We start from the raw sequence: 22,097 nt of genomic DNA on the forward strand, positions 1-22,097 counted from the left end.
CTAAAAGAATATTTTATTTGTCATCACAGACATGATACAGTTTGATCAAAGGAATTCTAGTTATATAGAATATAATGGTGGAATTTAGAGTGGATTACATACATCTACACCCTTAGAGAGCCTCCATCTTTTAACTTTTGGTGTGACACCCAGATGGGGTCGTTTTAAGTTTTATTTATCAGTAGCAATATCACCTTCTTTATCCATTCAAAGCCGAGGAAATAATGGGAAAATTAAAATCTACCGTGGAAGCCCATAAAAAAAATGTATTACAGCAAGGAAAGCAGCATGCCTGCGTGAAGAATCAGAATTAAAATGTCCAAGATTATAAGGTTAAGTCATAAAGTTCTCGATGGCAAAGATAGAAGAACTTTTACATTTCCAACATATTCACATTTCAAAAAAGGTGACACGAATGTTTTGGAAGCTAAAGCTGCAAATAGTGGATAAACTTGAACACAAGGGTACAGATCTAATTGGTCATTCCATACACTTCCAATCAGTCACCAATTGAAACTCATCCAAAATGAAAATGAAAAGACTTAACAAGACCAGTCCAATAGGTGAAAACAGATCTATGTACACAACAATGATAGGCAGTATGATCTGTACAATAAAGAGAAATCTTGCAAATTAATAAGCCACACAGCAGTGATTTTGCCTAAAGGAGCCTTGTTCAAATCTAAATTCCTATTATCCTGCAAATCTGACAACTGACAATCCACGTTTATGCACTGAGGAAGAGATGAATGACCAATGCACTATTTTCACTGGTGTGAATGTATAATAACTTCATTTCTTTGATCCAATTATACCACAGGAACAATGGAATTGGAAAAACTCAGCCACCAAACTAGAAATAAATCTGTGGGCCATAACTGAATGACCAGCTATGAAACAAATGATTGCTACGCATCTATAGCCACTGAGCTGGGAACCTTTGGTTGCAAATGGTAAAGAAGCTTCCATCATGAAAGAGAATGAGAGAAACTAAGTACAGGTATTATCAAAAGTCATTTCCTGTTACAATAAGACAAGTAAACAGTTCAACAATAACACCTAAAGACCCAAATCTAGTTACTCAACAGTTAGTAGCAGTCTGGTTCATCCAGTCACCAATTACCAACACTCCATGTCATGGTCATGAACATTATCAACCAGATCATTATCATAAAGAAACAAGTTTACTTGAACGAATATATTTTTAAGAGAAGTATTAATCTTTCTAATAGGATGACAAGGAAAAATAATTGTTTTAACACTTCACAGGTTTTTTTTTATTAGTTTACAACATTAAATAATCTGGCTAGTTCTTGCAGTTTGAGACCGAAAAAATTGAATGTGGGATCAAAATGAAAATGATAAAATATAGTCAGGTGGCCATCAGTTTACTCATTGCAAAGAAGATGTTTAATAAATCTTCAGATTTTAAAGGGGCCATGGCCGCATTGTTGGCCCCAAACATAAGTCTTCCATGTTGAAGTGGGCATACATGTTGACTTGAGGAATGAGAAAGGCACTATCTAGAGGAAAACCACAATCCTGGCTGTATTCTAGTCAATACGAGAATGAAATATAAACCACTGCATATATTTCCAAAGGGCAAACGTGATACCTGATCACATATAGGGCAGGCATTACTTCTTTCCATCCATTCAAGAATGCATGACAGGTGAAAGTGGTGTTCACATCTCGTTATAGTATTTGGATTCTCAGAATCATACTCTGCATTTGTAGGAGATAGAAAGTTTAAACATTAGCTATGACCTCTAAATTAATAAAACAATGCAGAAAAGACCAAAAAAGGTTATACAGTGAATAGAAACACCAGTTCCATGGTAATGCACCTTCAAGGCAAATAGGACAATCATCCTCTTCCTCTGCTACAGATATATTAAGTTCATTCAAATTTGGAACTTCTACTTTTCTTGGCGAGACATTCAAAGAATTGGCTTGAGCTTTACAGTCTGATTCCTCAAGATCTTCACATGTAGTCAAAGTTCCAAAGCTACTGCCGATAATTGTTTCTCCAGCAGAGTCAGAATCTGTAGATCGTGAACATCCCAAGATCAAATCATATGGCAAAGGTGCAGGAGGCGGTCGATAAGTGTCAGGGGTTGATGCGTCTAGACCCAAATCAACCAGGAATCCATCTATCAGTGTAGAGGCTGCATGAGATGTCAGGGATTCATGCTCTTCCAAAGCCGGTGGACACTGCAAAAAAGAACTAAACTTTTCAAAACTGGTATATTTATATTAAAAAATGATTCTCATTTATCAATTTCAGCAAAAACAAGCCAGAAAACATTTATACTCCAACCTCCCTATCGTCTTGTTGACAGATAAAAGGATTTCCAAAACTGGGTAGCAAAATACAACTCAATATATCAGCTTATATCCACAAGAAAAACAAGGAAAGATCCATGCAAGTCCATCACAAATCAATAAGGAAAAAGCCAACAATTAAGATCGCTAATTATTACCACTGCATAAATGTAATGTTCAGAGTATGTTTTCTGGCAGCAATACAAAATCTTGCCACTTTCAATATGACAACTTATCTCTCAAAACATCAAAATCTTGGAAATCAATATTCGTCACAATTGCAAGATCACTTTTTTGCTTTACCCTTATTCTGATCACAAAAATCCTAATGGTAATCATGCAGGTTGAGATAATTTTTTTAACTACAATTTTCCAGCTAATGATGAGTTGGGATAAGAAATTAGCGAGGCCAGCTTCCAGAGGCTAGTTTTCGGCTTACAATGCCAGTAGAGACGAACAATTCATGCATTACCCTCTTAAGTACTTTTGTTCTCCCAAATTCACAAAATTTTGCATGACACTGTTGTGCTTCCAGTTTCTAAGCTTGATTCAACACTGAACTTTAAACTCATGTTTCTTTATTATTTTTGCTGGCATTAAATTGAGCGAAATATGATGTCGAGTACAGACTAACAGATAAAATTCCACCTGCGTACTGCACTATGCGACAGGGGTTCTGGCATAAGGAACATGTTAAATATATTCTTAGTCAACTGTTTTATATATATTTTTTTATAAGAAGATATTTTATTGATATTGAAATAGGCATAGTCCAAGTATATAGGAAGTATATATGAGATTACACCTAGTTAGGAGCTAGAAACAGATACAAGGAAATCATGAAAGTTGAGACCATTAAAGTCTATAACAATGGCCCACGGCCCCACATAAATAAAGTCTTCAAGAAAAAACTCTAAAACTCTTCCAAACAGCGCTCTCGATCCTCAAAATTTTGGTCATTCTTTTCCCACCAAATGCACCACAGTAGACAAATGGGAGCCAACTTCCACAAAGCTGCAATTTGTGGTATCCCCTGATCCCTCTCCAGCTAGCTAGTAGGTCAACCACCCTCCTCGGCATAACGCCAAGACCCCATGCTAATCTCATTTTGTTGAAAAAGTAATTCCATGAGGCCCTAGCAAACTCACAATGTAGAAGTAAATGATCCACTATTTTTGCACATACAACACCAATCAATAAGGAAACCGATGTTTCCTTAGGTTGTCAATGGTCAGGATCTTCCCTAATGATGCAGTCCAAACAAAAAAAGCAGCCTTAAGAGGTGCTTTACTCCTCCAAATGCTCTTCAAAGGAAAGTGATACTAGCTTGAGTAATGAGAACCTCATAGAAAGAGAGTATAGAAAAGTTTCCTTTACAAGGAGTCCAAACAAACTTATCCACCACTGTATCATCAGCTCCAATGGTGTATAACAAGTTAAAGAACTCAACAAAGACACCAACCTCCCAATCATGTACCTCCCTAATGAAATTGACATTCCACTACTGTGAGCCATTAGTAATTTCCCTCAAATCAGCCACCAAAGCATCATGTACCCGTGCAATTCATTCTGAAAATAGAGGGGTAAGCATCCTTAAGAGCCATATCTCCAACCCAAACATCATGGCAAAAACTAATTCTATCACCATCCCCCATACTCGAGAAGGACCCCCAACCTTTCCGGATATGTTTCCATAACCCCACTCCATATGCCCCCCAACATTACCCCCCTCTCCCTGCTTTTAATTATCTTAATAATTTCTAACCATTTTCCACAACCATTTCCTTTGTTGAAGACCCTCAAATTGCGAGCCCCCAACCCCCCACCCCTCACTAGAGAGCAAACCTTGTCCCAACCAACTAAATGAAACTTAAACTCCTCGCAGAGTCCACTCCACAGAAAATCTTGTTGGAGCTTCTCAATCCGTAAGGCGACACTAGCTAAGAGAGGCAATAATGATAAGAAATATGTGGGAAGGTTTGAAAGTGTGCTCTTTATTAAGGTAATCCAACCCTCTTTAGAAAAATACAACATTTTCCACCTAGCCGGCCTTCGTTCTATCTTCTCTAACACCTCATCCCAAATAATCTCGGCTTTGAATGATGCTCCTAGCGGAAGGCCAAGATACTTCATAGGCAGCGAAGAAACCACACAACCTAATAAGCTGGCCAGACCCCTTACGTTGCTAATGTTACCCACAACAACCAACTCAGACTGAGAAAGATTTACTTTTAAACCAAAAACAGCTTCAAAGCAAAGTAAGATAGCCCTTAAAGATTGGATATGACCTTGGTTGCCTCACAAAATAACAACGTATCATTTGCAAACAAAAGATGTGAAATAATGGTAGAGCCATGATTAGTATCATCGAGTAACCTGAGAAAAAACCACACTCAACTGAAGTCGACAACATTCTACTAAGAGCCTCCATGACAATAACAAATAAGAGAGGTGATAATGGATCATCTTGTTGCAACTCCCATGAACTATTGAAGAATCCCACAGGGTCACCATTCACCAAAACCGAGAATTGACTATTGGCACACAATGGCCTAATCCACAACCTCCATCTCTCAACAACTGGAGACAACTTCAAAGCAAAGTAAGATAGCCCTCAAAGATTGGATATGACCTTGGTTTGCCTCACAAAATAACAGCGTATCATCTGCAAACAAAAGATGTAAAATAATGGTAGAGTCATGGTTAGTATCCCCAATCTAGTAACCAGAGAAAAAACCACCCTCAACTGAAGTCGACAACATTATACTAAGAGCCTCCATGACAATAACAAATAAGAGAGGTGATAATGGATCGTCTTGTCGCAATTCTCACGAACTGTTGAAGAATCCCACGGGTTCACCATTCACCAAAACCGAGAATCGAACTGTTGGCACACAATGCCTAATCCACAACCTCCATCTCTCACCAACTGGAGACAACTTCAAAGCAAAGTAAGATAGCCCTCAAAGATTAGATATGACCTTGGTCTGCCTCACAAAATAATAGCGTATCATCTGCAAACAAAAGATGGGAAATAATGGTAGAGCCATGGTTAGTATCCCCCACTGAGTAACCTGAGAAAAAACCACCCTCAACGGAAGCCGACAACATTCTACTAAGAGCCTCCATGACAATAACAAATAAAAGGGGTGAAAATAGATAGCCTTGTCGCAAACCCCCGTGAATTGTTGAAGAATCCCATGGGGTCACTATTCACCAGAACCGAGAATTGAACTGTTGACACACAATGCCTAATCCACAACCTCCATCTCTCCCCAAAACCACATCTCCTCAACAAGTAAAATAGGAATTCCCAATTAATATGATCATACGCCTTCTCTATGTCTAATTTACACAAAATACCCAGATCTCCTAACTTAATCCTGTTGTCCAAGCATCCGTTAGTGATAAGGACTAAATCCAATATTTGTCTTCCCCTTACAAATGCATTTTGGGACTTAGATATGATTCTATCCATGACTAAGCTCATCCTATTAGCAAGAAATTTTGAAATTATCTTGTACATACCACTAACAAGATTAATAGGACGGAAATCCTTCACCTCCATTACACCAACCTTTTTGGGAACAAGTGCAATGAATGCAGAATTACAACTCTTATCAGACTTCCCAAAAGAGAAAAACCCATGAAAAACCTTCATGACATCTTCTTTCACCACCTCCCAACAACCGTTTTATATCGGGATAGCAAAAAAAACTTTGTGGTTGTGTTTGGAAAGAAGAATTTGGATTTGAATCTCAAATTAATGCCATAATTTTAAACTTCTTTCTTTTTATTTTAATTTGAAATTCAAGTTCAAAATTTGGTTCATATCTAAATCTAAATCTAAATCTAAATCTAAATCTAAATCCAAATCCAAATCCAAATCCAAATCCTCATCCCAAAATCTAACCATCCAAATGTAACATATAGGTTTTCTAAATACTTTACGCTTGGTACAGAAAATCAGCTTATATCCTTGTAAATTGACATGCACTCCCACTATTCAACAAGCTCAAAGCCCAAGTATCCTACTCGACTGCATTCCCAAAAGCAAATTGCAGCAACAGAAATCAGTCCCACTCTGAACTTTTAAAATACAACACACAAAGGAAATAAAAATGGATCCAAATACAACAGGGTCAAGTTGATCCCACTCCTTTCAGAAAGGGAAAAGCATTTGCATCTCAGATCAGCTTTCCAACGCACCGAAATCAGGCCACCATTTAGGATGGATTCAGATTTCAGGTGGGAAATGGATGGAATCAAGGACAGTGATGCGTTGGAGGATGAAAGATTAATATCTAAGGAGAGCAAGTAACTCAGTGGAGGAAGTAAGACTAATATCTATGGTAAGCAAGTAACTCGGTGGAAAATCCAGCAGTTATCAGATGTGATTTGGTTCATAGCGCCAATGTGAAGTTGCCGAGGAGGCCACCCTTGCATGATAGCAATGTAGTTGGACTTGCTAAGGGGATTATTTAACTGGACAATAAAAATGTAGAAAAACTGCAGTCTGATCATAAACTTTTCTGAAATCCAGCACGACTGTGATCATAGCTTTCCTGACCAAATAGGGTTTGCAGTTCTAAAAGCTCTGAAATCTGACTCTAGCAGGGCTTTGGATGCAAAGAATGGTGGTAATAAGAAAGGAATTGCTCAAATTCTATGGCAGATATATATCCCATCCCCAATTTATGAGAAAAGATACAACACCCTGAAGAGAGTCATTGCGGTAAACCAGTATTGTTTCATGGAACCCTATAATTTAGCTATATAAGCTTCGGAATTTCTCTGATTAAAAATCGTATCTGGTTAAAGTATCTTAAAAAATCAGGATAAATAAAAATGTATTCAAGAAGGAAAAAATTTCCACGGATTAGGTAAAAATAAAGAGAAACTAGAAGAGATTTTTCGATATCACAAGTTGATTTCCACCTTAGCTTTATTTCATAAAAATCTTGTAATAACACAAACAAGCAACACTGATAGCAGCGAATGATGATTGGGGGCAATAGATAGAGCAGCTGCAATATATATGCTACACCAATAGCAAGTCAAGAAGAAAAAAAAAAAAGGAGCACAAAACAAGAATAATGCCAGTCTTGTAAAGTTAGAGAGAGATTTTTCTGACATAGTAATAGACTGGTGTTCCATGCAGATGAGCTTTTCTGGAAGAACAGCAGCAACCTCCCATCCCTGAAGTTATTTCTGTTATCCACCCAAAACTACCATTGATTGGTGCAACGATTCTGTTATTTGGCATCATAGGACAGCCAAATCCCACAGATCCAAAGTAAATAAATGTTACTCCAAGAGAAAAATCTTGCTAAAGAAAGAATTACAATCCATGGCAAAGATGCAAAAACAAAAGATGGGCAATGGAGTGTAGGTTAGGAAACAAAGCCAAAAAAAGTGGACAAATATCAGGATTAAGCTAGCCATAAAATTGATGGAGGATCCAGATCCAGTTAACAAGAAAATTGTAACCCAATACCGAAGACACACCAAAACTAGTTTGCCAATGTTTAGGATGACTAGCATCATGGCTTACAAAAGGGTATGCTGATTACATTGATTATAATTTATAACCCAAATTCAGAACTGCAAAGTGAAGATAAATTGATTAGCTGATGACAAACACCCATCAGTCAACAACCTGAAAAGTCGGCAAGTTTATATAAATAAAAGTGTAACTGGGTTTGCTTATCAAGCGTAATAGCTAAACATACAACTCTATACCTCCCTTCTGCATGTTGCAAACATTACCAACTGCACCTTCAACTACCATTCTGAGGGACCTTTGCAACTACCACAAACAATCTGAATACAAAATTCTACTCTACATGCATATTATAACCCAAATGGCATCATCCGAGTTCACATTTATCTGATCTAAAGCACAAAATGGGGAAATTTGATGCATATGATACACCATACTTGTCATGTACAAATCACTAGCATATGAATTGGCACAAGGACTTTTAGCATTTCCACAACCCTTCCTCGTCCCGAATGGATCACATGGCAACATATTTTCAAGTTCAACATATCATGCAAGTGTGTACATATGCAAACGATTGGATAAAAAACAATTTCATTTTCAGAGCCTGATGACATCCGAAGAGTCACATACTTGTCTGCAGTTCTTCCTACACCAATCTACCCAAATTAGTTGCAATCCACCTTAATTCGTTACCAGTGTCATAAGTTCGAGGGTTAAAAAAAAAAAAAACCACGAAGACAAGTGACAAATACAATAAATTTATTTGAACTAAATTCAGATACAGCTACAGAGAAAAAACAATATATTTTTTTTATAAGAAAAGCTACAGAGAAAAAACATAACTCAAATTATATTATAAACTTTAAAAAACGATATAACAAGCTAGTACATCATTCCGAAAATTTGAAACTGCCGAACCCCAGACCCTCCAATCATGTTCAGTTTGTTCCGCAAAAAGATTACCATAAAACCCAGATAGGAAGTTGGCCACAGAGAGACAGAGAAAGAAATTAAGGGATGTGCACCGAAAAATAGATCAAACAAACGAATTCCAAAACTAACAAAGATATGAGCAGCAAAGCTTACCACTAGAAAAGACAGATTCTTGCAGAACTCGAATAGGGCTTAGAGAAGTTGTAGAAAGGTTCGGAAACTCTTTTACGTCTTTTGTTTTTGTATTCTAAACCACTGTTTGCGCTCCACTCGTATCTCTCTCAAATAGCCGACGGAGTGACGGGTATACAACTTGACTATTTTCTATTGATAAATACTTGATTTGTACTGTGCTTGGTACTTCTTTATCCCTAGGTAAAAAGTGGACGTCAAGAATTACAGTGAAAAAATCTAAGAACGAACCATTAGCCCACTTTCCACCATATTTGGTTTCTCATCATCATGAGTTTCTTTCACGTAATCATTTGGCTCTTATCATTCTTAGAAGAAAAACTCTAGACATAAGTTGTTTAATCTCCACGTTACTTAAAAATATATAATTTTATATTTTTATTTCATGAAATATAAAATATAGAGATAAAAAAATAAAATTATATACTATTAAGTAATGTATAGAATACGAAGTTTCTGTACACGACTCTTCTTAAAATGACACTATTTTGATGAAGATGATGACCAGCTTGTTTGTCAGTTCTGGGTCTATCTGTTTCATGCCTTCAATGTGTAACCAAAAAAAAAAAAAAATAATAAAAATAGAATTCATCGTTTGAAGAGTTCATCTCAATTATTTTCTATTATTTAGATTAGTTTGCATAAAATATATATATATATATTTTTTCCATGAATAACATCATAAAATGTTCATGACATTTTACTGCTCGGTTGCTTCATTCTCGATCGTATACGTACATATGTTCCCCGGACTGCCACGGTTGAGAAACAAGACAAATGAGGGAAAACCACATATGTTAGACTCTCAAATCTAAATCTATTCATCATTATATCGTGACATTAGATGAAAGGTTTACAAATAAAATATAATAAATAATTTCTAATTATCTAATGCCACATCATAGAATGATAAGAGGATGATAAAAATTGAGATGATAAGTAGCATTACACTTAACACAAATATTTTTTTTCATAAAAAAAAATTAAAAATATTAGGTTTAAACTTAGTGGATTCACTGTTGTAATTCATTTTAACATAGTTTTTATTTATTTATTTAAGTGATTAATATCAAGAATCTCTTAAAAACTATTTCATCTACACAAAAATCTTACACATTGGCTTGGTTCGATGTGAACTATCATTTGTAAAAGTTTTTTTTTTATAAATAAATCTAATATATTATATAAATTATTTTATATAAGATTTATGTGTAAAGCTAACACTTCTTGTTGGAATGTTACTAAAAATGGCAAGAATTTCTTTTTCCAAAATTTGTATATTTATTTCTCAAAAATTTCCAAGTACATAGTCACTCTGCCATAAAGGAACCTTTACTACGTGGTTTTTTACGTTTGTACAGGCTTATTATGCTGTCAAAGCAAGGCATCGTTAAAATTTCAGTTCAGGCCCAGCAGCATTTCAAACTTTCGATAAGCAAATTGAGTCGTTTCCACTCTCTATCTTCGAATGCTGACCAGATGCCGCTCATCTTCAAAACCTACCGTCCTTTTCAAACGGCAGTTGACCTTCCCGCCAACCACTTTCTCAGTTCTGAGCAGCCAAAATGCCCAAAATCAAGAAGACCCATTTTACATAACCCATTCACCTCTTTCCCTGGGCAGACTCAGAGCCAAAATGCTTCTTTCCGCATCTACCCATTTAACTGATCCTCACTCTGCACGTTCTTTTTGCTCCGACGCCCTCAGAGTCTCAGCCAAAATGGGTTTCCTTCCCGAAGGAAAACAGCTGCATGCACATATGATAAAGTTGGGTTTGTGTAATGTGTTGGCCTTACACAATCATCTTTTGAATGTTTATTTTAGATGTCAGGAGTTTGATGACGCAAAGACACTGTTTGGTGAAATGCGTGCTAGAAATGTGGTGTCGTGGAATACTGTGATTTGTGGTGTTGTTGACTGGAGAAGTAATAATTGGTGGAGTCTGTATCTGGGGTTTTCTTATTTTAGGAGAATGTTGTTGGAAAGGGTAGGACCGGATGATATAACTTTTAACAGTTTGTTTCGTGCATGCATTGAGTTGCATGATGTTGTGATTGGTAGACAATTGCATTGTTTCATTGTAAAAGTGGCGCTTGACTTTCATAGTTTTGTTGGCAGCGCTCTCGTCAAATTGTACGCAACTTTTGGCCTGGTGGAAGATGCTAGGCGGGCTTTTAATGGTGTTCTGTTTAGAGATTTGGTTTTGTGGAATGTCATGTTGTCTGGCTATGTTTCGAATTGTTTGGTTAAAGATGCTTTTGGGGTCTTCAATTTGATGCAGTTGGAAGGTGTTAAGGGGGATGAGTTTACATTTAGTAGCCTGATGAGTTCCTGTAGTGCTTTGGGAACTTGTGGTTTGGGAAAGCAGATTCATAGCCTTATTGTTAAAAAGTCTTTTGATTTAGACGTTCAAGTGGCCAGTGTACTCATTGATATGTATGCCAAGAATAAAAATATAGATGATGCTCGGAAGGCTTTTGATGGGATAGCCATTAAAAATGTGGTGTCTTGGAACACTATGATTGTGGGCTATGGACAACAAGGAGATGGGAAGGAAGCTATGAAGCTCCTCCGGGGAATGTTACGAACAGATCTCTGTCTTGATGAGTTAACCCTTTCTAGTATCCTTAGCTCATGTGGCAATGTGTCTGCCACTTGTGAAATTATGCAGGTTCATGCTTTCACTGTTAAGTTTGGGTTTCAAGTTTTCATATCAATTTCCAATGCCCTCATAAATGCATACTCCAAGTGTGGTAGCATCCTTGGTGCATATCAATGTTTTAGCTCTGTTTTGAAGCCTGATCTAGTTACATGGACCTCAATTTTATGCGCATATGCATTCCATGGTCTTGCCAAAGAAGCTACTAAGTTATTTGAGAAGATGTTATCTCATGGCATGAGGCCAGATCCAATCGCCTTTCTTGGGGTTCTATCTGCCTGCAGCCATGGGGGGCTGGTAGAGAAGGGGCTTCATTACTTCAATTTAATGATCAATGACTACCAAATTGTGCCAGAGTCAAATCATTTTACCTGTCTTATTGACCTCCTTGCTCGCTCTGGTCTTTTGGATGAGGCATTTAGTGTTTTGGCCTCCATGCCAATAGAACCTGGGTCAGACACCTTGGGAGCATTCATTGGGGCATGTAAAGTCTATAAAAATCTCGAACTAGCAAAATGGGCTGCAGAAAAGTTATTTGCATTGGAGCCAAACAAGCCTGTGAATTATGCTCTAATGTCTAACGTGTATGCTTCCCAAAGTCGGTGGTGTGATGTGGCAGGAGCACGCAAAATGATAAGGGACAGATGTGATTCCAAAGTTCCTGGCTGTAGCTGGGTGGAGATTGCTGGTAATGTTCATTCGTTTGTGTCAAGTGATAAATCCCACCCAAAATCTCTGGAGGTGTATGCTATGTTAGGAACACTGCATAGTTTGATGAAGGATGATAATCATATGTTGAATGCAAAACTCTACAGCTGACGGTATTCTAGGCAACTGTGTCCTTAACATCCTTTGCTAGTCCTAAATTCAACTTCGAGCCCCATAGGCCACGAGTGGTCATGTTGCACATTCTAAGGTAAAGATTGGCTAGTATTTTAAAGTAATTATGTTTTAACGTCTTGAAACATAATAATTTCTCCAGTTGTACATTACGTAACTATATTTACAAATGTTGGTCGAACATGGATCTTTCATTAATAGTACTGGTATTACCATGATCTCTTAGCCTTCCGAATGATGCAGTCCTTATGGAGCTGCAGTAATATGTATTTTACACTCTTTACACCCGTCAAGGTTTCTCAATTTTGTTTCATTAATATTTTTTCTGATTTTTTATTGGTAGTTTTTTCTCTGATATAATTTTTATAGGTTTTTTTTTTTTTTTTTTTGGGCCTTTTGGGGCCTAATGTTGATAGTGAAAGAAATTTGATTGGGATGAGATTTCTGGCTTTTGCAGTTGGTGGGAGGGTGCGTGGCGTATTGGTGGCGCTTTTAACATCACTCGATTTTACGAGTGAAAGGTCGGGGGATTCTTGTATTGGTCTGTCCATGATTGATTTTTTTGATTTAATCTGACCTGGGTTTGGTTGATTTACCTTTGGCAAAGGCGATTTCACTTGGTCGAACAGGAGGGCATGGTCCAGGTTGGACAGATTTATTGTTTTCCCTTCTTGGGAGGCGCATTTCCCTAACTTATGTAAAAAACGTCTCCCTAGATTAAGTTCCGATCATTTTCCCATCCTTTTGGACTATGAGGGTATTCATGAGGGGCGGAAATGTTTTAAATTTTAGAACATCTGGTTAAAAGCCAATGGGTTTGTAGATATGGTGAGAGAGTGGTGGTCCTCTTATTAGTTGTCGGGTACACCTAGTTTTGTTTTAGTAGGAAAACTTAAAGCATTGAAAAAGAATTTGAGGAAATGGAATGAGGAAGTCTTCGGGAACATCGTGGATCAGAAAAAGTTTTCCTTTTGAGGAGCTACTTTTCTTTGATGAAAAAAAGGTTGTTGGGGTTCTATCGGTTGATGAGAAGGAAATGAAACTTGGTGTTGCTACTGAACTGGAAAAAATCACTCTCATGGAGGAGATTTCTTTGATGAGAAGGTAAGGACCCTTTGGTTGAAGGAAGGGGACCAAGTGCACCAAGTTCTTTCATAAAGTTGCCAATTCTCATCAAAGGAATAATGCCATTGAGATGCTCCACTCGGAACGTGGTGTCATTACGGATCGATCTGAAATTCAGGACCTCATTGTTCATTTTTATAAAAAGCTCCTTATGGAGCCTTATTCCTGGCGTCCTAAGGTTGATAGGCTGGTGTTTGATTCGATTGACCAGCCTAGTGCACTTTGGGTTGAGAGAATGTTTGAAGCGGAGGAGGTGCTCGACGTGATAAAAGGAATGAACAAAGATAAAGCTCCGGGTCCATATAGGTTTTCCATAACTTTTTTTCAGGCATGTTGGGACATTGTTAAGGAGGACGTCATGAAGGTTTTTCTTGAATTTCACTCATTTATGAAATTTGAGAAAAGTCTTAATGCTACGTTCATTGCGCTTATTCCTAAAAAAGTTGGGTTCATGGAAGTGAAGGATTTTCGTCCCATTAGTCTTATTAGTAGTGTACAAGATCATTTCGAAGGTTCTTGCCAACCGTTTGAGTGTAGTTATGGGGAAGATCATCACAAAATTTCAAAATGCCTTTGTCAAGGGAAGACAAATACTTGACTCTGTTCTTATTGCTAATGTGTGCATGGAGGGTAGAATCAGAGGCAGTGTTCCTGGCATCCTTTGTAAATTGGGATATGGAGAAGGCTTTTGACCACGTCAACTAGGATTTTTTGGTTTATTCCCTTGGTAGGTATGGTTTTGGGGAGAGGTGGTGTAATTGGATGAAGCATTGCATATCTACAGTTAGATTTTTGGTCTTGGTTAATGGCACACCAGCTGGTTTTTTTAACAACTCCCGGGAATCGAGACAAGGGGAGGATCACTGTCCCCTTGAGCAGAATGTTGAAGGCAGCGGCATATAGGGGATTCATCTCGGGCTTTTCAGTGGGCAGTCCTTCGTATGGCAACATTAGTGTTTCTCATTTACTATATGCAGATGACACTTAGATCCTTTATGAGCCAAATTCTGATCAGATCTGCTCTTTACGGGCTCTCTTGCTATGTTTTGAAGCCGTATCTGGCTTAAAAGGTGAACCTATCAAAGTTTGAAATGATCCTTGTAGGTATGGTCAATAATCTAGGGGAATTGACTGATATTTTGGGTTGCAAAGTCTCTAGCTTGCCGATGAAGTATCTTGGCCCTCCTTTGGGGGCACCTCATAAATCCAAAGCAATTTGGGACAGAATTATAGAGAAGATTGAATGTCGATTGGCTGGTTGGAAAAAGGATTTATTTGTCCAAAGGTTGTAGAATCACTTTAATCAAGAGCACCTTATCTAATATTCCAACCTATTTCCTATCTTTTTTTCCTTTGCTTGTTGGAGTGGCTAATAGAATGGAAAGGATATTTCGTGCTTTCTTGTGGGGTGGAATGGAGAATGAGAAGAAATTCCATTTGCTTAAGTGAGATAGGATTTGTGCTCCTCTTTCATTGGGAGGTTTGGGGATTAGAAAGCTGAAAACTTTCAATAAGGCACTTTTAGGGAAATAGCTGTGGAGGTATCATCAAGAAGGGGATGCTCTTTGAAGGATTGTTATTGATGCCAAGTATGGGAGTACTTGGGGTGGTTGGTTCTCCAACGAAGTAAGAGGGGCATATGGTGTGGGAGTGTGGAATTCATTCATAATGGATGGGGGGAGTTCTTCAGAAATTTTAGATTTGAGGTGGGTGGGGGAAACCAGATCAGTTTTTGGCATGACTTATGGTGTGGGGATGGGGCCTTGAAGAATGTTTTCCCCTCTCTCTTTAGAATTGCTTTGAATAAAGGTGCTTCCATGGCTGATTACATGGATAACACTGCTAGATTTATTCAGTGGTCAGTAAGCTTTATTAGAGACGTCTAGGATTGGGAAGTGGGGGACATTACTGATTTTTACAGCTTGCTTTATGCTTTAAACATAAAATCTGGAGGGGAGGATAGATTACTTTGGAATCAATTTGGTAATAAGAAATTCTCGGTTAGATCTTTGTACAAGGTCTTGGCGTCACATTCTTCTACTGACTTTTTTCCTCGGAAAAATATTTGGAGATGCAAGGTGCCCCTTAAGGTGGCTTTCTTTGGGTGGTTGGCTTCTCACAGGAAAATTCTTACCATTGATAAGTTGAGAAAGCGCGGTATCATTGCAATGGATTGATGCTTTCTGTGCAAACGATGTGGTGAATCGGCGGATCATCTTCTCCTTCATTGTGTTGTGTTGAAGGCTTTGTGGGACGAGGTCTTTGCTAAGGTGGGAATTGCTTGGGTGATGCCCAAGAGGCTGCTGAACTTTTTGGCGTGTTGGAGAGGGATTCTAGGAAATCGTCAAATAGCAACCGCGTGGAAGATGGTACCTCTTTGTCTTATGTGGTGCATATGGAATGAGATGAATGGACTCTGTTTTGAGTGTAGGGAACGATCGGTGGAAGGGATTAGAGCTTTCTTTTTCATACTTTGCGGCTTGGGGCTTCGGTTATTGCAATGGATGGGAATAGTCTTAATTCTTTTTGTACTGTTTTTCAGGGTTAGCTTGTAATTAGGTGTCTTTCTCTTGTACACTTCCTGTGTATTTGGGCTATGCCTAATTATGTGATTTAATAAACTTCTTAGTTATAAAAAAAAAAAAAAAAAAAATTCTTAATTGATGATCCTTGTTTTGCAAAATTTTGAAACTCTTGGATTTTTTATTTTGTTTCAAGCTGTTGTAGTTTTAATCACGAGATTTCATGATTTGACTTTTGCACAAATTTATACTGGACTATTATTACCATTGATATTCTCAAGTTTCAGTAGCTGAGCTTACATGTTTCTTTTCCACATATTTCGGTCTCTTATTTATTCCACTCCTTCCCCACCTTTCTAAACTGGGTTTGGCCAGAACTATGACTGCCCCCAGACTCCCTCCAGAGCTTTACATTGGCATTATCAGTTTAAGGATTAAATGTTTAACAACCTTGCTAATCATGTGCTTGTATGGCCTTTATTTGTCCAATCAATAGGTTATCCAGTTGTTGGTTTGGGTTTTACTCATTCTTTGGCTAGCACGAGCCCAAAACTTGGGGGCCATTGGTATGTTCTATCTAATTTTTAGTATCAAGAAGAAAGATCATGGATGAACACACAGAGGACCTCATTTTCTCTTGTGAATAAGCCTTGTTTTAGAGTAGTGAATTGCATTTCTTGTTCTCAAAAAAATTGTAACTTAATGGATTCATGGGTTTTATGAACATAACATTATTTAACTAACTTAGGCATCTTTATCTAACTATTTGGTACAAATTATGCCTTCCATTAGCACACTTCTCCACTTTCTATTTACTAAATAGTCAGATCGATATAGTTGGTGTTAAGAGAAGAATAAAAAGGATTGAACTACCTACTCGTTATTCAGAGGTGAATCATAGAACACCAAAAGCTGTGGTATCTTATGGACCTAACATGGGTCACATCCCTCACGACATAAGATTGAAAGATCTAAACCTTCCTCTTCGGAGCAGATTTGGACGTAACAAACACATATAAAGATCGGCGTTGTCGCTCATGGGAACATATCTATCTGTATAGAGGATAGTCTGAACTTAATAGAAGGGCTTTCAGTTTTTTGCACCCTGTTTTGGTCTTGCAGCTATTAATAATATATTTCTCCATTTCTGCTTGTCAGCTCGATGTTTAGGCATTGACAAAGATAATCTCAGCTAGAAATTGGAATTAAATCATATTTAGAATATTACTATTGGTCTTGCAAGTTTATTTTTTAAGTAACTTTTCTAATATTCATTTGTTGAAAATTCGTGATCTTGTTTTTTCTTTTTATATAATTAAAAATTCCTGATCTTATAGTATGTAAAATTCTTTTTTTTGCGAGGTTCCTCCTGATATGAGATTTATTTATTTATTTTTAACTCAGCCCTGCTTAGCATTTTGTTTCATCATCATATACAGATTTTGCTTGTCAACGAGGACAGCTGACTGGCTTTGGGTATCTACAGTTACACTGTCAAAGGTAATTATGGTATAATTTAGGTTCTCATCTAATTGTAATTATTGTGACATGTATTTATGTCCTGTTACTTGACTAATGTAGAGTTTTCGAACTAGAGAGCAAGAAGACTAGGTTTCAAGTCAAATTTTACTTAAGGTATGCGTTGAATGTAAATATGATAATCAAGTCTAATCATTCAAATATATGATATTTGAAGGGCTAATTGCTTCCATCTCCTTTTCCAATAATATGTGTTTCTCTGCTTATTTTTGAGTAAAGGATTTTTTGGCAACAGAATGCATTCCCTTTGTTTCGTTGCAACTGGTTTTGCTAAACATGACATGCTTGATCTAGCTCGTCAATTTGTTTCTTATGTTTTCACTAAAATACACTTGCAATTTAATTAGACTCGTATTTTTTGGTTACAGGCAATGGCAAATGCATGCGTTACAGCGACATTTGATACTGGATTGACAGAATCTGATGTATCTGATGAATGTGAAAAGTATTTCGATGACGATCAACAATTGGAGCAACTTATAAATGGGCAAATATGCTTTAAGATCTATCCATTTTCAAGCGGTATTGACCTTTGGCTCGTATCAATCTCGATTAGTATAGTGAATTTTGGTTTTTGTTCTGTCAATCATCTAGGAACTGTTTTTCAGACACAAATACATCAAGCAGTGAAAGGAAGATAATTCTATCTGGTTCTTAACTTCTTTCAATCTGTTGCATGATGGCCACCTCAAGCTCTTGGAAGTTGCTGCTAGGTATATTGATTATATTCTAGAAGCTGTCACGTTTTAGATGGCTGGTTTCCAGAAATTTGCATGTGCTAGCTATCCTTCACATTGATTGTGCTATCCTTCATTTGGTATCGGGATGATTCTCATGTTGCTAGAAACTAGTAGAGACTATGATTTCTCTTTTCGGAGACTGAGCTTTGTTTTTGGGAGGGGTAGTATTGGTTTGACCTTTTTCTTCCTTTTTTGGGCCATTTGAGCTCAACGAAGCCTTAACTGACAACTCTCTTTCATACAACTTTTCTGTTTTTGTAACCCCTAGGGGTTGGCTCAAGTGGTAAAGGCCTTAGTCTTGGTGGTATGCTCCCTCTAGATCTAAGGTTTGAATCCTCTTGGATGCAAACAATTTCTAGGGGCCAGATTGGGGGAAACTTCCCTTTGAATTACCCGAGGTGCAGTTGTGAGAAACTCCTTGCTGAGGGCCTGTGCACCCCCGGGATTAGTTGAGACTTTGTTCTTTGACACCCGGTGCCAATAAAAGAAAAAAAACTTTCAGGGGTCTCGCTGATTATGTGGCCTGCATGGTCCTTGAGATTTCGTTATGATGTTTTGGTTTGCCTAGGTCTGGTTACTAATTATATTCACATCTTTAATCTGCTTTTAAGATAAACTAAAAAAGACAACCATTGAATCCTATAAAAATAGCAACTGGAAGAGAGCTTATGTCTCTTACTGCAATTGGCTAATGACTAATTTTTCCTTTTTCCAGAACTTGTACTTTAGTTAAGTGATTAAATACTAGATATGGAGTATACGAAACATTTCAAAAAATGTTATGAATGATCACAGTGCAAATCAAAATGAGAATGTGGGATATAAATTTATTTGAAGGATGTTGGGTTCTCTCCTTAAGGAAACCTTCAAGAAATTGTTTTCTAGTTTAAACATTTACATACAACTCACAGACTATGTATCCCAATGCTAAAGAGAATATATATGAAACACTTATCATCCATTTTACTTATCTTTTGTGCAGCATTTGTGGGGACGGATATCCGTGTTTTGAAATATCTGCAGTTAATGCCGACAAACCTCCACTATCATTATCCCAAATCAAAGGTCGTGTCAAGCAGTTTGAAAAATTTGGTGAGAGATTCTATATATAGTTTCACTGTTTTCGTATACATACATATTATGCTGATCTAGGATTGATACGACTACGGAAAGGCCTCATTTATCAAAAAACTGGTATTTCTGTCAAAATGACTACATGTCGGTGATCGGCCTTTGATTCATTTGGTGTTGGGAATTCCATGGTCTAACAATATATTTTTCTTATTGGAAAACAAGTTGCACCTTTTTCTTCATTCTCAAATTTTCATTAAACTGATTGTTGTTCAAGATAGCACTCTATATCTAATATATTTCCCAGCTTCCTAATGATTTCTCTCTTTGAATGGCAGGGAAGAAGACAGTAATTATATACAATCAGCCCTTTTGTTACAAGAAAGCTGAGCTATTTCCAGACACTGCAGCAAGGTTAATTAATGTACGGTAATTTTAAGCTTACTTGCCTGACATATGGTTCGTTTATATCATTATCATCATCATTGTTTTCTATTTCAGTAGAAGTAAAGCAGATGTTATTATTAAATCACCATCTCTGTTTAAGCTTACTTGCGATCATTCTATGAGAGAGTTTAGGGATTTTTTCTTTAGCACTTTTAAGTTTTTGGGTGAAGAATCTTGTAAGGGATGGGAACATTTGTCATGTTTTATTTTAGTACTGTTTTTGCTTTAGCTTGTATACATCCTGTGTACTTGGGCTATGGCTATTTACTCGGAATAAAATCTCTTATTACCTATAAAAAAAAGATCGCATTCTCTGATATATCCATCTAGCTAAGATTTTCATTTGTTTGAACCTCTTTTCCTTGAAATAAATTTCTGGTGTCTGGTTTTTGAGAAGAATGCAATTACTTTCATATATTTTGCTCCTAGGAAAATCTCTGAATCATTTGTCCTCCAGATGGGGCTGTGACTACTGGGCAAAATTATGTTATCTTGTAGTATACATTGTGTTCTCAATATATTTGCTAGCATTTAGAGGTAGACTGTAGTTTTGAGTTCAGGAAGACCAATAAAACAACTTATATGGAATCTGGACTGATCATTGGTGCAAAAAATAGGAAGAAATAAGATTTCAGAGAAATTTTTCAAACAATCCCCTGAATTTGATTTAATGGGCACCCAACTTTTAACGACTTGGTTACATGTAAACAATCCACATAAAAATTGCAGAAAACTGTTAAAATAAGTTCAGACAAGATCGATAAAAGAAAAAGGTTCGTACAAGAAATTTATAAATCCAATCACGTTTGGTTGTAAGAGCCTAATATCCAAACACCCAACTCTCGAATTATTAAATTCATCTCAATTTAAAATCTCCTTACACGTGGGATCTACAATCTTAACACGTATTTTTACGTGAGACTCACAAGATTTTTTAACTTCTCATAAAAAGTATTAAATTCATCTTAACATTTAAACACACTTTAAACTCAGTTTAGATAGAGCTCTCATAACTCTCTATTCACTACTATTCATATCAGCTCAACATCCAAATACAGCCTTAATACCTTGCTCAGAAAATGAAGAAATATCAATTATACCTTGCTTAGGAAAATAAAAACATCAATTATACCTTGCTTTGGAGGAAAAAGAAAAGTATCAATAATAAGAGTAATTTTATATACAATAGTGAAATGCGTAAATGTCGCGTAATCGCTTTGAAAAAGAGTAGAGTCTACTATTAAAAAATTAATTTTTTTTATGTAAGTTTCATATTTTATTTACTTTTTTCAAAATGATTAAGCGGCGATTGTACAATTTACGGTTGCAAATATCTTTTCTCCAATAATATATACCTTTTTCTTTTTAATTTGTATCGATTGAGAGAAATGCTTGATTTGGTCTTATACCTTTTATTTTTTATTTATAAATTGATGTGGTTTGATATGGTACATTTAATTATAAAGTATCTTTTGTTGTAAAATAGATTTAACGTATCGTTTTAAATCACGACAGTGTGTAAAGTTACTTTTGTAAGATTTATATATAGACAACACTTCAAGATCAGGGTCTTGCACTCCCTTTTATAATAAGTATATTGGGTAGAATTTGCAAGGAATTGAGTAAGAAAGTGACCATTGGGATGCTTTGCATATTCGTGAAAGTTGAGAAGAATTTTGATTAAAAATTCTTGAGTTCTCAAAGAAGCCAACGTTGAAGAACAGTTCTAAAACATGCATGTTTGTAGCTATATTATCTATATTAAAATTAAAATATAAATATTCTCATAATGTTGTAGCTTTTATCATGTTTTATAAAAAAGTTTTATTTATTTAATTATTTATTTATTCAAGAGTGCCTTTTGTCATTATTATCTTCTAGGGAAATAATGTGATTTTGAGAAATACAAAGTTATAAATGAAAAGAAAAATAAATTAAACAATAATTTTTTTTAACCAGATGTATAGAGTTTATTCAAATAGAAATACTTTAACCGCAAATGAGTTTTATATAAGCAAATTTACAAACTAATATAACAGATCACATGAAATCACGTAACTTCTGACTTTATTCTTGTAAAAGATAATGTAGAGAATCGGTTATCACTATAACACATAAGTTTTGCATTTATTACGCATGACTCGATAGAGAATATTTTTTTTTATCCCAAAATGATAAATCCATTATGGTTGCTCCAA

The 22,097-nt window shown here is 36.5% G+C and overlaps 2 protein-coding genes across 7 annotated transcripts; one reads left to right on the plus strand and one right to left on the minus strand.

Annotated features, from left to right (window-relative positions):
* Positions 1-416: 416 nt before the first annotated feature.
* LOC109004606 (probable E3 ubiquitin-protein ligase RHB1A) lies at positions 417-9,160 on the minus strand. 4 transcript variants are annotated; one of them, XM_035692473.1, is made up of 5 exons: positions 8,918-9,160; positions 7,460-7,577; positions 1,848-2,214; positions 1,616-1,725; positions 417-962 (listed from the first exon to the last, which is right to left on the minus strand). In XM_035692473.1, the coding sequence occupies exons 2-5, from the start codon at positions 7,520-7,522 to the stop codon at positions 909-911; spliced, it is 594 nt and encodes a 197-aa protein (XP_035548366.1). In that variant the 5' UTR covers positions 7,523-7,577; positions 8,918-9,160; the 3' UTR covers positions 417-908. The 4 variants fall into 4 exon arrangements, with proteins under 4 accessions (XP_035548366.1, XP_035548367.1, XP_035548364.1 ...); XM_035692474.1 differs by having other exon boundaries at positions 417-1,020; positions 8,918-9,148; XM_035692471.1 differs by lacking the exons at positions 7,460-7,577; positions 8,918-9,160 and adding an exon at positions 4,702-5,985.
* Positions 9,161-10,335: 1,175 nt separating this feature from the next.
* On the plus strand, positions 10,336-20,153 carry LOC109004635 (pentatricopeptide repeat-containing protein At2g46050, mitochondrial). 3 transcript variants are annotated; one of them, XM_035692355.1, is made up of 8 exons: positions 10,336-12,531; positions 16,599-16,668; positions 17,542-17,602; positions 17,684-17,737; positions 18,010-18,163; positions 18,250-18,354; positions 19,364-19,473; positions 19,791-20,153. In XM_035692355.1, the coding sequence occupies exon 1, from the start codon at positions 10,425-10,427 to the stop codon at positions 12,432-12,434; it is 2,010 nt and encodes a 669-aa protein (XP_035548248.1). In that variant the 5' UTR covers positions 10,336-10,424; the 3' UTR covers positions 12,435-12,531; positions 16,599-16,668; positions 17,542-17,602; positions 17,684-17,737; positions 18,010-18,163; positions 18,250-18,354; positions 19,364-19,473; positions 19,791-20,153. The 3 variants fall into 3 exon arrangements, with proteins under 3 accessions (XP_035548248.1, XP_035548247.1, XP_035548249.1); XM_035692354.1 differs by lacking the exon at positions 16,599-16,668; XM_035692356.1 differs by lacking the exons at positions 16,599-16,668; positions 17,684-17,737.
* The last annotated feature ends 1,944 nt before the right edge of the window (positions 20,154-22,097 follow it).

The sequence above is a fragment of the Juglans regia genome, chromosome 7, assembly GCF_001411555.2.
Source record: "Juglans regia cultivar Chandler chromosome 7, Walnut 2.0, whole genome shotgun sequence".
NCBI classification, from domain to species: domain Eukaryota; kingdom Viridiplantae; phylum Streptophyta; class Magnoliopsida; order Fagales; family Juglandaceae; genus Juglans; species Juglans regia.